This window comes from Emiliania huxleyi, assembly GCF_000372725.1.
Source record: "Emiliania huxleyi CCMP1516 unplaced genomic scaffold EMIHUscaffold_7, whole genome shotgun sequence".
Lineage (NCBI taxonomy): Eukaryota > Haptophyta > Isochrysidales > Noelaerhabdaceae > Emiliania > Emiliania huxleyi.
This window is the reverse complement of record NW_005196756.1, coordinates 108153-120938: the sequence shown is the minus strand read 5'-3', so window position 1 is coordinate 120938 and position 12786 is coordinate 108153. Positions and strand designations below refer to the sequence as shown.

At 64.4% G+C, this 12786-nt stretch overlaps 2 protein-coding genes across 2 annotated transcripts in view; one reads left to right on the top strand and one right to left on the bottom strand.

Moving 5' to 3' along the window:
- Positions 1-8388: 8388 nt before the first annotated feature.
- EMIHUDRAFT_197732 (hypothetical protein) lies at positions 8389-9321 on the bottom strand (the record flags this gene model as incomplete). Its single annotated transcript, XM_005761735.1, has 3 exons — positions 8389-8869; positions 9038-9129; positions 9310-9321. The coding sequence occupies 3 exons, from the start codon at positions 9319-9321 to the stop codon at positions 8389-8391; spliced, it is 585 nt and encodes a 194-aa protein (XP_005761792.1).
- Positions 9322-11627: 2306 nt separating this feature from the next.
- The window catches only part of EMIHUDRAFT_420555 (hypothetical protein), a 3609-nt gene continuing 2450 nt past the window's right edge, over positions 11628-12786 (top strand). Inside the window, exons 1-4 of the mRNA XM_005761734.1 lie at positions 11628-12114; positions 12430-12506; positions 12579-12677; positions 12732-12761. Coding sequence (XP_005761791.1) covers positions 11643-12114; positions 12430-12506; positions 12579-12677; positions 12732-12761 — 678 coding nt within the window. The 5' untranslated portion in view covers positions 11628-11642. The remainder of the gene's footprint in view (positions 12115-12429; positions 12507-12578; positions 12678-12731; positions 12762-12786) is intronic.

Sequence of the window (12786 nt, the reverse complement as noted above, 5' to 3'; positions counted from 1 at the left end):
TGAGGGGGGAAAAGGAGATAAATGAGAGAGGAAAAAAGGGAAAGGGGGGGTTGAAGGAGGGAGGGGGACCTGCAAGCCCATCAGCGGCGGCAGCAGCGTCTCCTTCTCGTGTGGGTACTGCGAGAGCCACGTGATGTCGGCGCCGCGGTCCATCATGCCCATCACGAGCTGGAGCACCGTCGACGCCTTGCCCTCCGCGTAGTGCACTGCCTGCGCGCGGTCGGTGGTCGTCGACGAGAAGCCGTACTCGACGCCGCCGCGGAAGCCGAGCGCGTCCGGCGTGAAGAAGCCTTCCGGGAGCGTAGCGCCCGCCCAGCCGCGGTAGAGCGGCGTGATCTTGGTCAGCGGCGACAGCTTGACGATGATCGAGTTGATCGCGTGGATGGTGGTCGTGTACTTGTTGTTCCACGTCCAGCGCACCGCGGCCGGCTCGCCTTTGCCCGCCGCCGTCGCAGCCCACTCGCCGAGGTGAAGCCAGCCGCACTTCTTCTGCAGAAAGGGCACCTCCTCCATCGAGGCGTACTCCAGCAGCACAGCGCCGTCGCGATCGCGCGCTGAGTTGAAGCGAAGGACGGCGTTGTACTTCTCGTACATCGGCCCCGTGTACATCCGGCCGGCGACGAGCTCCTCCGTGATGAGCGGCGCCTGCCCCGCCTCAACGAGCCTCGGGTTCATCTCGTCCGCCATCTTCGCCTCGTAGACCGAGAGCGGCTCCGCCTTGCGGCACCACTCGGGGTGGACCGTCCGGAAGTCGCCGCCACGCTCTGCGTAGCGGCCGTCCGGGTCCTCGACCACGGGCGCGACGACGAACTCCCACTCGAGCCGGGGGGTCGAACCCTTGATGCCGTTGGAGGTGTCGAACGGCAAGTTCGCATCCTTCTTGTTGCAGTGCTCCTCCTCCATGGCCTTGAGGAGCGACCCTCCCACCATGAGCGGCGGCCCGATGAGCGCCTCAAGGCCTACACGGGGGGCGGGTCGGCCGTTGGGGTGAGGATATGTAGAGGTGAGAGGGGGGGGGGGGGGGGGCCTTGACGTCGCGCGAAGTGCCAAGCTTGTCGGAGCCGTCCGGCGTCGACCCCGCCTTGAGCGACTGCACCTTGTCCTCGAGCGCCTGACCCCCGTGGTGGCGAGGGTGTGGCGGAGGGTCCGGGAGAGAGGGGGGCGGGGCACGTGGTGGCCTTCTCCGCCTCGAGCGCCTGCACCTTGTCCTTGAGCGCCTGGTTCTCGTCCTTGAGCGCCTGGTTCTCGTCCTTGAGCGACTGGATCTCCGCGCGTGGCTCGACCTCGATGTCGGCCCCGCCGTTGATGTTGTCCGTCCCTGCGTGCTCCATCTTCGCGGCGGTGCAGCCCATTTATGCGCGGTGTTCTGCACACGAGGGGAGCGCACACCGTGAGTAGGCTGGGATGCGAACGCGGCCGCATATGTTGCGGGGGTAGCGGTTTTCGGGAGCGCTGTGGCTCGAGGCCAGCGGCAGCAGCAGTAAAGGCGGCGCTGCGTCGCAGGGCGCGCGCGCTAGGGAATGTGGACGTGGGGCGACTGGGATGGGAGGCAGCAGAGGCAGAGCCGGAGGCGGGAGCGCCGGTGGGAAGCGGGGGCAAGCAACTCTCAAAGGCGATCACCCTCCCCAGCGCCTTTTTTTTCGGAATGCCCGAGACGCCGTTCATGCAAATGTCCATTCTCTGACAAACTCTCTCCTCAATTATATGGCGAACTATCCCCACCGACGGAGGACAGGCAATCGGAATCGCTTAAGGTTCCCCATGCCAGTTTCGGGGGGAAACCCCGGGGGTACTCGCTTAGTGTAGGTAAACGAAAATAAAGCAGCGCACAATTCGTCTACGTACGGCTTAGTGAGTGGTTGGGGTGGCCTCAGGCATCCCCAAGGGAGCCTCTGCGGTGCCACATAAGCAGCGTGTGAGTGAGTGAGTATTCTTGATACGAAACCACGACGACACACACCAGTCGACTCGCATCGGTTGCCTCCTACCATGAACGGCTTAGTGATTGTCGAGACTTTAAAGTATTCGTTTGAAGATCTCGCAAACGAGACAGACACTACTATGGTCTATGGCCACCAGTAGACAACAACACCTCATCGGCTTTGCGGACGACATCTGCCAGAACGTGAACGACTAGCCCTCGCACGCCGTCGCCGCCTACTCCGGACCAAAGGGCCTCCTCGAGGCGCAGAAGAAGGGAGCGAGCGTCTTCGACGGCGTCAGCAAGTCGCTCATCTACTCGCCCGAGGGCGACCTCTCGTGCGCGCCGGGCTGGCTCCGGGGCTCGCCCGCGCACCGCGACAAGGAGGGCAAACCCACGGGGCGAGTGGACTGCTTCAAGGCCGTCGGCACCTTCTTCGGCAACCCTGAAGTCTGCAAAAAGGAGCTCACCGCGCACCTCAGGAAGAAGCTCGCGCCGCTCGACGTCATCGACACGATCGTCGACACTGACTGCGTCACGAACACCTCGCAGCTCCGCCTCAACCTCGTCCAACGGATTGCCTGCGCAAAGACCAAGTACATTGCCGGCATCACGCCGCCCAATGTCGCGTGCGAGGCTCTCGAGTTTGCGCACAACCGCATCCGCAAGTCCTTTGAGGGCATTGCTCGCGCCGACGCCTCGCCCCAGGCGCTCCGCGACCTCGCGTGGCTCCAGGCGCAGCTGCCGACCGAGATGGGCGGGTGCAACATCGACACCGCCTTCACGCGAGCCGACAGCGACTTCTCCATGTCGCTCCTCAAGAACTGGCGCACCCTCGTCGCCCACAACCCCGACTTCGCCCTCGACGAGGGAGGTGCGTCCAAGTACCCCGCCATCGCCGCAGCTATGGAATCGCCACCTACGAGTCCGCCCTCTCGGACTGGAAGGAGGTGTGCGAGAAGCGCGCCGCCCGCGACAAAAACAAGTACCACACCGTCCGCGGCGGCTACCTGACTGAGTTCTACCCCAAGAGCGTCCCGCTCCCCGAGCCCGAGTCCCCGCCGGTGCGGAAGTTCACTCTTTCGTTCGTCTTTCGAAGGCGGTCACCTCCGTCACGTCTCTTTTTTCGGAATGCCCGAGACGCCTTTCATGCAAATGTCCATTCTCTGACAAACGCTATCCTCAATTATATGGCGAACTATCCCCACCGACGGAGGACAATCAATCGGAATCGCTTAAGGTTCCCCGTGCCAGTTTCGGGGGGCAAACCCCGGGTACTCGCTTAGTGTAGGTTGGCCTGTACGAGGTTTTCCGGCAAACAAAAAGGAAAACAGAGGGTCCCCAGCACTTTGCGTTTCCGGAAATTTCCAGGGAAAACAGAGGGTGTTTGGTGCTCCATTCTGGAAACTCGCGAGTTTCCCTGAGTCTGAGAGCTGGTTTGGGCTGTCCGACAAAAACAAAGCCCGGCCAACCCTTCGACCACAAGAACGGCCACGGCTACGTCAAGGCGCGCATCGCGGTTTCTACCACGACGCGATCTTTGTCAAGCGCAACAACTTCAACCTGCTGCTCCACGAGACGTTCGGCGGCGGCTTCTCGCCCACCGCCGTTCTCAAGCTGCGCCGCCTCGCGCGCAAAAGAAAGAAAGAAAACGGATAACCCAAGGGAGGGATGGGAGAACGGCACGCCGCCACCACACAGGGATTTTAAGGAGAGGGGTGTGATGCGCTAGCCGTCGCCCACCCTTGGGCGTCCGCCTCTTCCTATCTCTCTTCGCAGTCTCTCGCCGATTCTCGCTGCAACCTTCATGCCACCTCGCGGTCGTCCCACTCCTCGCGCGCAAAGTCGCGCTCGCACTTGGAGCACTTGGAGTGCAATCAGTAACCGCACATCCAGGGCCGGGGAGCTCAGAAGCGCACCCAGCGGGCCGGATGATTGGCATCGGGTTGCGGGCAAGAGAGCCCTAGCCCCGGGGGTGCGCGTTCGCAGGGCAAGGGCCTTAAAGTAAACACGGGTCTCCGAGGGTTGGTTCCGTGTACCGGGTTTCCCCTTAACTTCAGAACGCCCCCTCTACTCGGAGCTAGTAGACATGACACTGTACACCACGCACGTACACAGGTCCTCACTCAGCTTCCCGTCCCGGGGTTCCACCGCCCGCATTCCCAGGGCTCCGGTTCTCCCTGATTCGCTCTTTTATTCGCCAGCCGAGCGTCGCCTGACGGCCGCTGTAGCCGTTTCTGATGTCTCTTCTTTGGCCGAGGTCTCGCCTCCGCTTCACGGATCTTCACCTCCGACTGGTACTCCCGGCAGTGTTTTTTTTCCACTTCTTTAAAATTCTTTTTAGGCGCCCTATCCTCCGGGCTTTCACGGCGCTCCTGGAGAGGCTCCCGGTCCACCGTAGCAGGCATGCTGGCGAGGCGGTTCGCTCTGCCGCCCGTGCACGAGGCCAAGTACGAGCCCCGGCAGATTCCGAATGCCGCGCCCGACATGGTGGGCACGGCAATCATCCGCCCGCCGCGAGAAATCTGGCTGACGCTGCTCGGCGAGATGGTGCAGATGGTGAACGAGGCTTTGCGGAGGCGCGCGTCGTGCGCGCGTGACGCGTCAAAGCCGCTCTCGCTCGAGTACATGGCAGACCGGCTCGACGTGGACGACCCGTTGCTCGGCTACCTCGCGGTCTCTCGCGAGGACGGCTGGCTGCAGGGGTTTGTGACATGCACTACGTTCACGACCTGGCACGCCGACTTCCGCTGGGACTCCCTCTCGCCGGCCGTTGAGCTCGCGACCGATCACGGCGAGTCCCAGGGGCGGACTCCACGCGTGGACGAGGACGGGTCGCTCGCCGACGAGCTGCAGGCGCGCACGGCGCGGGTGGTGGGAGAATCTCCCCTCATTCTTGAAGCGTGAACGGAGAGCCTCGCCCCGCAGGCGCAGCTGCACGCGGGGGACCCGGACAACGAGGGCGTCGTCTGGCCGCGGATCGCCGAGCTCTCCTTGCTCGGCGCGCTCGGCTGCGGGCGGTGGCTCGTGCAGCTAGTCATTGACGTGCTCGAGAGCTCGAGCGAGCCGCCGTACGAGTACCTCGTCGCGCAAGCGACCGACAACTCGATACCCTTTTACGAGCGAATGGGCTTCGTCCGCGTGGGCGCCGTGACGGTGACGCGCCGCAAGAAAGAGCGCGTGGCGGAGGTGGAGGCGGAGGAGGAGGAGGAGTGGAAGCCAAAGGGCAAGGCGAGCGCGAAGAAGCGAAAGGCAGAGAAGCCTCCGAGCAAAGCTTCGTGGGTGGCGTCGCCGCACTCGACGCATCGCACCGACGGCGTGCTGTCGCGAGGCGGCGGGCGCCCGCAGCACGAGGGTGTCTCAGGCTCGGACATGCGACGGATAGGTGCTGACGAGACGGTCGCGCAGATCGCCGTTCGGCTCGGCGTGCCACTTTTCGATCTCATCTTCCTGAACCGCGCCAAACTGCCGAGGCTCAGCGGCGAGGACCGGCTCAAGCGCGACACGCGGCTGCTGGTTCCGGCACCGGTCGACGTGCAGGCATTCGCCCACTCGCCATCCGTCACTTGCGCATCTCACCGCGCGCACACCTTTTCATCCGACCCTGCACCCTTTCGGTGGTTCTGTTATTTTCGTTGCAGGCGGTGCGAGCAGGTTCTGCCTCCATGCGAGACGAGTGGCACACCGTGGCGGCGGACATGAGCTTCAAGGATTGCGCTCGCGGGCTCGGCATGGAGCCGCGCGAGCTGCTGCGGCTGAACACGCATATCAAGGGGCTGCAGGTCGATGCCACACTAATCCGATCCCCCCCCCCCCCCCGCCCGCCCGCCCTTCCGCACCGTCGTTCCACTCCTCGTGCACACGCTGCTGCACAGGTCTCCTCGGAGCTGCTGCAGGGCACGCGGCTTATCCTCCGCCAGTCTGCGCACGAGGCTGAAAGCTCTCGCCGCGCGGAGGGACCGCCGATGTTGGTTCCCAGCTCTCTCCGCTCCGTGCCTTAGGCGGAAGAGTATTGCCACTGGACGTTTCCTGAGGATGACCCGGCGAATGCGGAGCCCTCGTACATGATGGCGCGCCGTTTGCGTCGGCGGCCCACGGGTGCGAGTGCAGCCGGGGTGGGGGAGACTGGCATGGTGCTGGAGAGCATCGAAGGCGACACGCTGCGCGCGTCGAGGTTGCTCGTGCCATTCATGAAGATGATCCTCGAGGAGTGCTCGAGGGCCTTCACGCACCGCACTCGTTGCGACTAGGCCGCTGATGCTGGAAGAGCGCCCCGCTGTCCGACCGAGCGGCAAGCGCGCCGCGTTCATCCAAGCCATCGAGGACGCGAAGGCGGCGGCGGACGAGCGCGCGCGCGCGTGGCGCGATTCGGCGTGGCACGTCGTGCAGGAGAGCGCGGTCCCCTCACACGACTAGTCATTGCTAAGCAGCCCACTCCGGTCCACATCCACACCTCCCTACTCCAGGAGGACGCGCCGTTTAAGAAGACGGCGGAGGGGCTCGGGATGGACCCAAAGGAGTTGCGCGCGCTCAACGCGGACCGAATCAAGGGGCTCCAGCTCTCTGCTTGGGTCAAGAAGGACACGTGGCTGCAGATCAAGCCCCTCGACGAGCCAGAGGAGGCGATCCTTGCCGCTGGGCTGCCAAAGCCGCCACCTCTGCTGCATTTGGTGAACCGCGTCGTCGCAATCGACGGCGAGGACGACTATTCGTACTGGCACCGCGTGCTCGCCGCCCCGGCCCCGTCTCGTGTCTGTGTGTGCCGCACCCGAGACGTGTCCGCAGGTACGTGCTCACGTACTTGCCGGACTTACAGTGGTGCCGCGTCGCGCCGCTCGAGCAGCGAGGCGCGTTCACCAGCTCGATCCCCGCCCCGAGGAGCCGTCCGCGACGCGGTCGGCACGTGGCCTCGATAGGCGTTTTCGCAAAGCCAGCGCCGTGCGGCCATGTCGCAGACGGACGGCCCCGCTGGATGCTCGTGCCAGAAGAGATCGGCGGCGAGGTCGACGTCGGCGCAGGCGCCGCCACGTCGTGCGTGTCAAGGCGCGGTGAGAGGAGAGTGGGTGAGGTGGCAATGTGTGTACAGGCCGCTGCCACATCATGGAGGCGATCGAGATGGTCAAGACCAGGGCAAACGCCGACACCGAGGAGTGGGATATTGTCGGCCGTGCGCCGCCGGGCTGGGTCGAGGCGAACGAGCAGAGGTGGCGATGCCCGCAGTCGCAGGTAGCTGATGAGTCCAGCTTTGAACTGCAGGCGCAATGCGCCAAGGCCGCTAAGCCGAAGAAGGCCAAGCCGCCCAAGCCGTCTTCCAAGCCAGTGGCCCCGTTGGACCCGCTCGCCGCCGCTGCCCCGGTGATCGAGCAACTCATTCGGATGAAGAACGGCAAGACTCGCCGACCAGAGGTCTCGCCACGCGCGCTTCTCCCTCCTGACTACCGTACCCCTCGCCAGGCGACATTTTCGCCGAGCCGGTGGATTGGGAGGCTTTGGGGCTGCCAGACTACCCGACCGTCGTCCCGCGGCCCATGGACCTCGGGACAGTGCTCAAGCGGCTGAAGAGCGGCGCCTACGCCTCCGTCGCCGACCTCGCCGCCGACGTGGAGCTCATTTGGTCGAATGCTATGGCATACAACCAGGACGGCTCGTTCGTGTACAAGGCTGCTGTCACGCTGCGCGCCGCTGCGAGCAAGAAGTTTGCTCCTCTTCTCGCTCTGCCCCACCCGTCGTCTGGGGACCAGGCGGCCGACGGCAAAGGCTATCAGGGCGGAGTGGGAGGTGCCCAGGCGGGCGGCAGCTCTGCGGGTGGAGAGGCGGGAGCTGGCGGCGAGGAGGAGGCGGGCGGCGGTGGCGGCGGAGAGGGAGAGGCGCCAGGGGATGGAGCGATGCTGTCGCCACCGCCGGCAGAGGAGAACGTGGCGATGGAAGGCGCGCCAGCCGACTCCGGCGCAGCCCTCGCGCCGGGCCTTGTCGGCGACGCCGTCGTTGCGGCAAGCGCCGGTCTTGCCTCCGCGCTCGAGCTGCCCGGTGACAGCGAGGGCGCTGCGCCGGCCAGCCTTGGCGCGGGTTTCGCCGAGGCGACGCTTGTGGCGCCGATGACGGGCGCTGCGTCGAGCGACACGGCGGCGGACGGCGGCGGTGGCGACGGCCAGGGCGAGGCCGCCGGCGTCGATGGAGGAGAGGCGGACGGCGGCGAGGGCGAAGCGGCCGGCGTCGGCGAGGGCGGAGCGGCCGGCGTCGGCGAGGATGGAGCGGCGGACGGCAGCTGAAGAAACAGCAAGCTTCTAGAAAAGCTCGTAGATTGCGCTCCACGGTGGGTCCAGGCTGAAACGACCCGCGTGGTTTATTGCGTTTTCAATTAGGCTCGTAATTTTAGGCTTGGCGGTGAGAGAGAGAGATATGTCCCAAACATACTCTAAAAATACACAGCGTGGCGTGGCACACGTAACCCCACGAAACAGCAGCACTCAGAAATGAAATTCAGCTGCGAGGTCATCGATGGACACTCCAAGACCTCCCTCCTCGTGGGTGGCTGGGCTCACCGGCGCCTGCTGCGTGGGAGAAGGGCCGGTGTTGAACGCACAGAGAACCTCTACCTCTAGCTCGGGCGCATCGGCTCCCTCACCAAGCCGCTCGGCCGCAGCGAGCCACGCACTACCCGCCACCATGGAGTAGCCCCGGTGCATCGACGAGGCCACGTGCTTTTTCCACTGCCACGGCGTAGCAAATCGCGACTTGCACACGTTGCACTGGATGAGGTCGCCACCGTGCGTGCAAAGCCTCTCGTGGTCGTTTGCATCACGATAGCTCTTGTAGCCTTTGCCGCACTTGCCACATGGGAAGTACGCCAGATGCTCGTGCTGCCTCTGCATGTGCCGCCGCAGGTTGATGTGCCTGGTGAATTTCTCGCCGCATATGTCACAGATGTTAGCCGGGGCAACGTCAGGGCTGCATGGGCGAGACCTCGGTTCCACCATCGTCCCCGAAGTGCCGGGAATGGGGCAAGTTGCGGCAGCACCAGAAAGGTCAGCGGACGTGGAGGGTCGCAACATATCAGGGAGGCGGAGGCGGCTTGTGAAGGGTCGCAGCGATGCAGAGCAGACTGACGCGGCCAACCTGGCGCTCGAGAGCGCCGCGAGCTTTCGGCGCTCGTGCGCCTCGCCGCAGTCTACGGGGAAGGCGACACGGCTTTCCCCTGCGACCGACGCCTACTCGCGGCGCAGAAAAAGTAAGTTCTTTTTCTTTACCACACACTAAGAAACTAGGAGTGTGTGTGTGTGCACCAAGGGCTTATGCTCTGGCGAGATGTGAGGCGCATGCGCCCAGGAGGGGAGGGCGCATGCGTAACGATGCTGCTAGAGATGCCTTTCGGGGCCCAGAGATAAAACTTCTGATGCCATGCGTGACCTAGTAGTGTCCCCAGCTATGGGCGTGTCCACGTTGGAGCCAGGTGTGGTGTGGGCGCGAGAATAGCTCCGCCGTTCATGGAGGCAACCGATACGAGTCGACTGGTGTGTGTCGTCGTGGTTTCGTATCAAGACTACTCACTCACATTAAGAAACTAGGAGGCCTGACTCTCGAGGCCTGACTGTTCTTCACCTTCCTACATACATACATACTAGTAGATTCCTACAACCTCCAGCGAGCGAAAGAGCACCCCCCTCCCCTGACTAACTAATAATGCACAATTCTACAAAGCGCCTTTCAATTTCTCTTGCCTCGGTCGTGCAAATCTCGCGCGAGCTGAAGTCAACGCTTCGTAGCCCAGGTCCGACCAAGCCACATCGCGGCAATCTCACTCGCCGGCGGCTCGCTCGCGTCGTACTCCAGCGCGGATGCGCTGCCCTCGAGCGAGACGCAGGCGGCCGCGTCTGCGGCAAGCGCCGCCCGCGCGGCGTCCTCCTCCGTATCTGCCGGAATATGTCGCGAGTCTTCGCCCCGCGGAGAGTGCGTCCTCTCGCCGAGCCACCACGGCGCGGTCTCGCCAAGCCACCACGCCCTCCCGCCCCAATCCGTTGAGGCAGCGTCCGAGGCGCATACTCCTTTGGCCGGTGTACGCAACTGCCCACCAAAGGGCGTGAGGTTGGCCTGAACTGGGGAGGCCGATTCCGGGGATGGCGGCATCCTCGATAGTGAGGGCGACTGGGGACGCGAGGCTCGGGGGTCGGGCGAGAGGGGTGGGGGTGTGGAGGACACGGTCGAAATATCGCTAGTTGTCGCTGAGGCGCGTGGACCACCGTAGACAGATCGGAGCTCCTTCTCGTACTGAGCCAGCTCTGCGAACCGCGCAAACCGTCGCGCCCGGTCTTCCTGTGCAGAACCGTGCAGTGCTCCACCTGCGACATCGCTGAGAGCGGCAAGCACGTCGATCGAGATGCCATCGGCCACCTCGCTTAGCACGTTCGTGAGCTCTTGAGAGCCTTCGCATGCCGTATTGCCGCAGGGGTGAAGGAGCGCATGCGTGCCACCCTGCATGGCGGCCTTCTTCCTGCAGCGCTTGAACTCGACTGGTGGTGGCGGACGTGGGGACGCGCTGTCTTCGACCTGCACCTGGCCCCAGCCCCAGCAGGGGCCCAGGTCTGCGGCGGCCGGGCGCAATGCCCGCGCCGCTCCAGCTGCCTGTGCCGCGGACCCGCTGCTCCAGCCAGAGGGAGAACCGTGCGGGGACGCACTGCCGCGGCTCAGAGGGCTGCTGCAGCTGCCACGCTCGCCAGCCCGGCCGCCGTCACGGCCGCTCAGCGGGCTGCCCGGGTGGGCTGGGCCGTTGGAGAGCTTCAGCTCCCGGCTGTATGAGCGGGCGCGGGGGGAAAGTGCCTTTGGCGACGGCGATGGGGGAGGCTGCGGCCTAAGCATGCTTGGTCCTGCCGCCGTGTCGAGTGATGGCGAGGGCACCGAGATAACAAGGCTCGGCCGTCGCCCGCACTCCGTCATGGGGACTCCAGACTGTGTTGACCGCACGACTGTTGTTACACCGACCAGGAACATTTTTTTGAAATCTTTTCTGCCCCCCCCCCCCCCCCGCCCCCCCCCAAGCGAGGCACATACTCGAGTACGTTGAAACACAAACATCGACGCGGCGAAGCGTGGCCGAGAACCCCCGCTGTGTCCAATTTTTTTTTCACGAGACGTTCGGCGGCGGCTTCTCGCCCACCGCCGTTCTCAAGCTGCGCCGCCTCGCGCGCAAAGCCGCGCGCGGCAGCGTCGACCGCACGGCCTACTCGCCCAGGTACTCGCTTTCTTTTATGTCCCACCATGCAGAGCGCATCTCTCTCTCTGTTGTGCGAGGCGTGAACCGCGCCATTCGCTCTCACCTGGCAACCCTGTCTGCACGTCTCGCGCGCGCGTGAACAGGGCTCCAGGCCCCAAATGACGTGTGAGTGTTAGAGTTTGTTAGGAGCGGGCGCATCTCGTTCGACCGGGGCCCCGCTGGGGCGGCTGTCGATATAAAGTCTTGGAGAAGGGGATCGTCGAGAACGAAAATCGGTTAGTGGTGCGCTAACCCCCAGAAAGAAACCCTTCGGGTCACTCCTCATCGCAAACCCTGTCAGCAGTCCTCCTCCGGGAATGTACGTAAGAGCCACATACAGTGAGAGAGAGACCAGTAAGCTAGTACGTACGTACAGTGAAAATGGGGTTGTGCGTTTACGTGAAATGCTTGGCTAGGATTCCAACATAGGTAATGAATTCACAGTGCGGCAAATCCTGACGACCGAGCTGCATCATGCTCGTGCTGCTCCACGCCTGCGCTGCTGCGCTCCAGCCGGCTACAGCCCCGGCACGAACCGTCGCTGCCGCCTCCCGCGCCGGGAGGCCTGCCTGCGCCGCCGCGACTAGTGATGCCGCCGACAGGGCCAAAGCCGCGCTCGACGCGATGGACGCGGATGTGTCGGCAGCCGAGGCGGCGTCGGCAGCCGGCGCCGCCTTCACCAACCTGAATGCAGCCGGCCCGTCCGTCTTCCCGCTCGCCGCCGTCGTCGGCCAGGAGGCAATCAAGACGGCTCTGCTGCTGTGTGGCGTCAACCCGCGAATCGGCGGCGTCGTGATCTCCGGCTCGCGCGGCACAGCAAAGTCCGTCATGGCGCGGGCGGTGCATCAGCTGCTCCCGCCCATCGAGGTGTTCAAGGACTCGCCCTTCAACATCGACCCCGAGTCGGGGGAGTACGACTCCTTTCTGAAAGCCAAGATTGACGCTGGTGGGCCGGCCCTTGCCCTCTGCTCTGCCCTGCTCTGCCAACCTCTGCTCCCCTTCTTCCTCCCTCCCCCCGTATCCTTTCTCACCTCACCTCACCTCACCTCACTCTCCTCTCTCTCTCCTCTCTCTCCTCCTATCCTCTCCTCTCGATCTTCCCTGCCTGCTCACAGCCTCTGTCACCCCGTCGCCGCCTCTCCCTCCTCTGCCTCCTCGCTCGGCCTCCTCTCACCCCACCTCCCCCCCCACCCCACCCCACCCCACCCCACCCCACCCCACCCCACCCACCCACCTCACCCTCTCCTGCTACGCTTCGCAGGCGAGATCGATCCAAATGCGCTGGAGACAGAGGTCATCGACCCGCCCTTTGTGCAGGTCCCTCTGGACGTGCTGGAGGAACGCCCGAGGTTGCTCCATGTCGGTCGACTCACAACACACCTCCAACAACACGCCCGAACATGTCCACAGGACCGGTTGCTGGGCGCGGTCGACGTGGAGAAGTCGGTCCGTACCGGCGAGACCGTCTTCGAGCCGGGCCTCCTCGCCAGAGCCCACCGCGGCGTGCTGGTGACGCTCTTGCCTGGCTCCTCTGCCCCGTTGCCCCTTTCACCCTTCCTCTAGTCTCGCCCTGTCACGGCACTACCGGACAGCGTGGATCTGACTCACATAGAAGTAA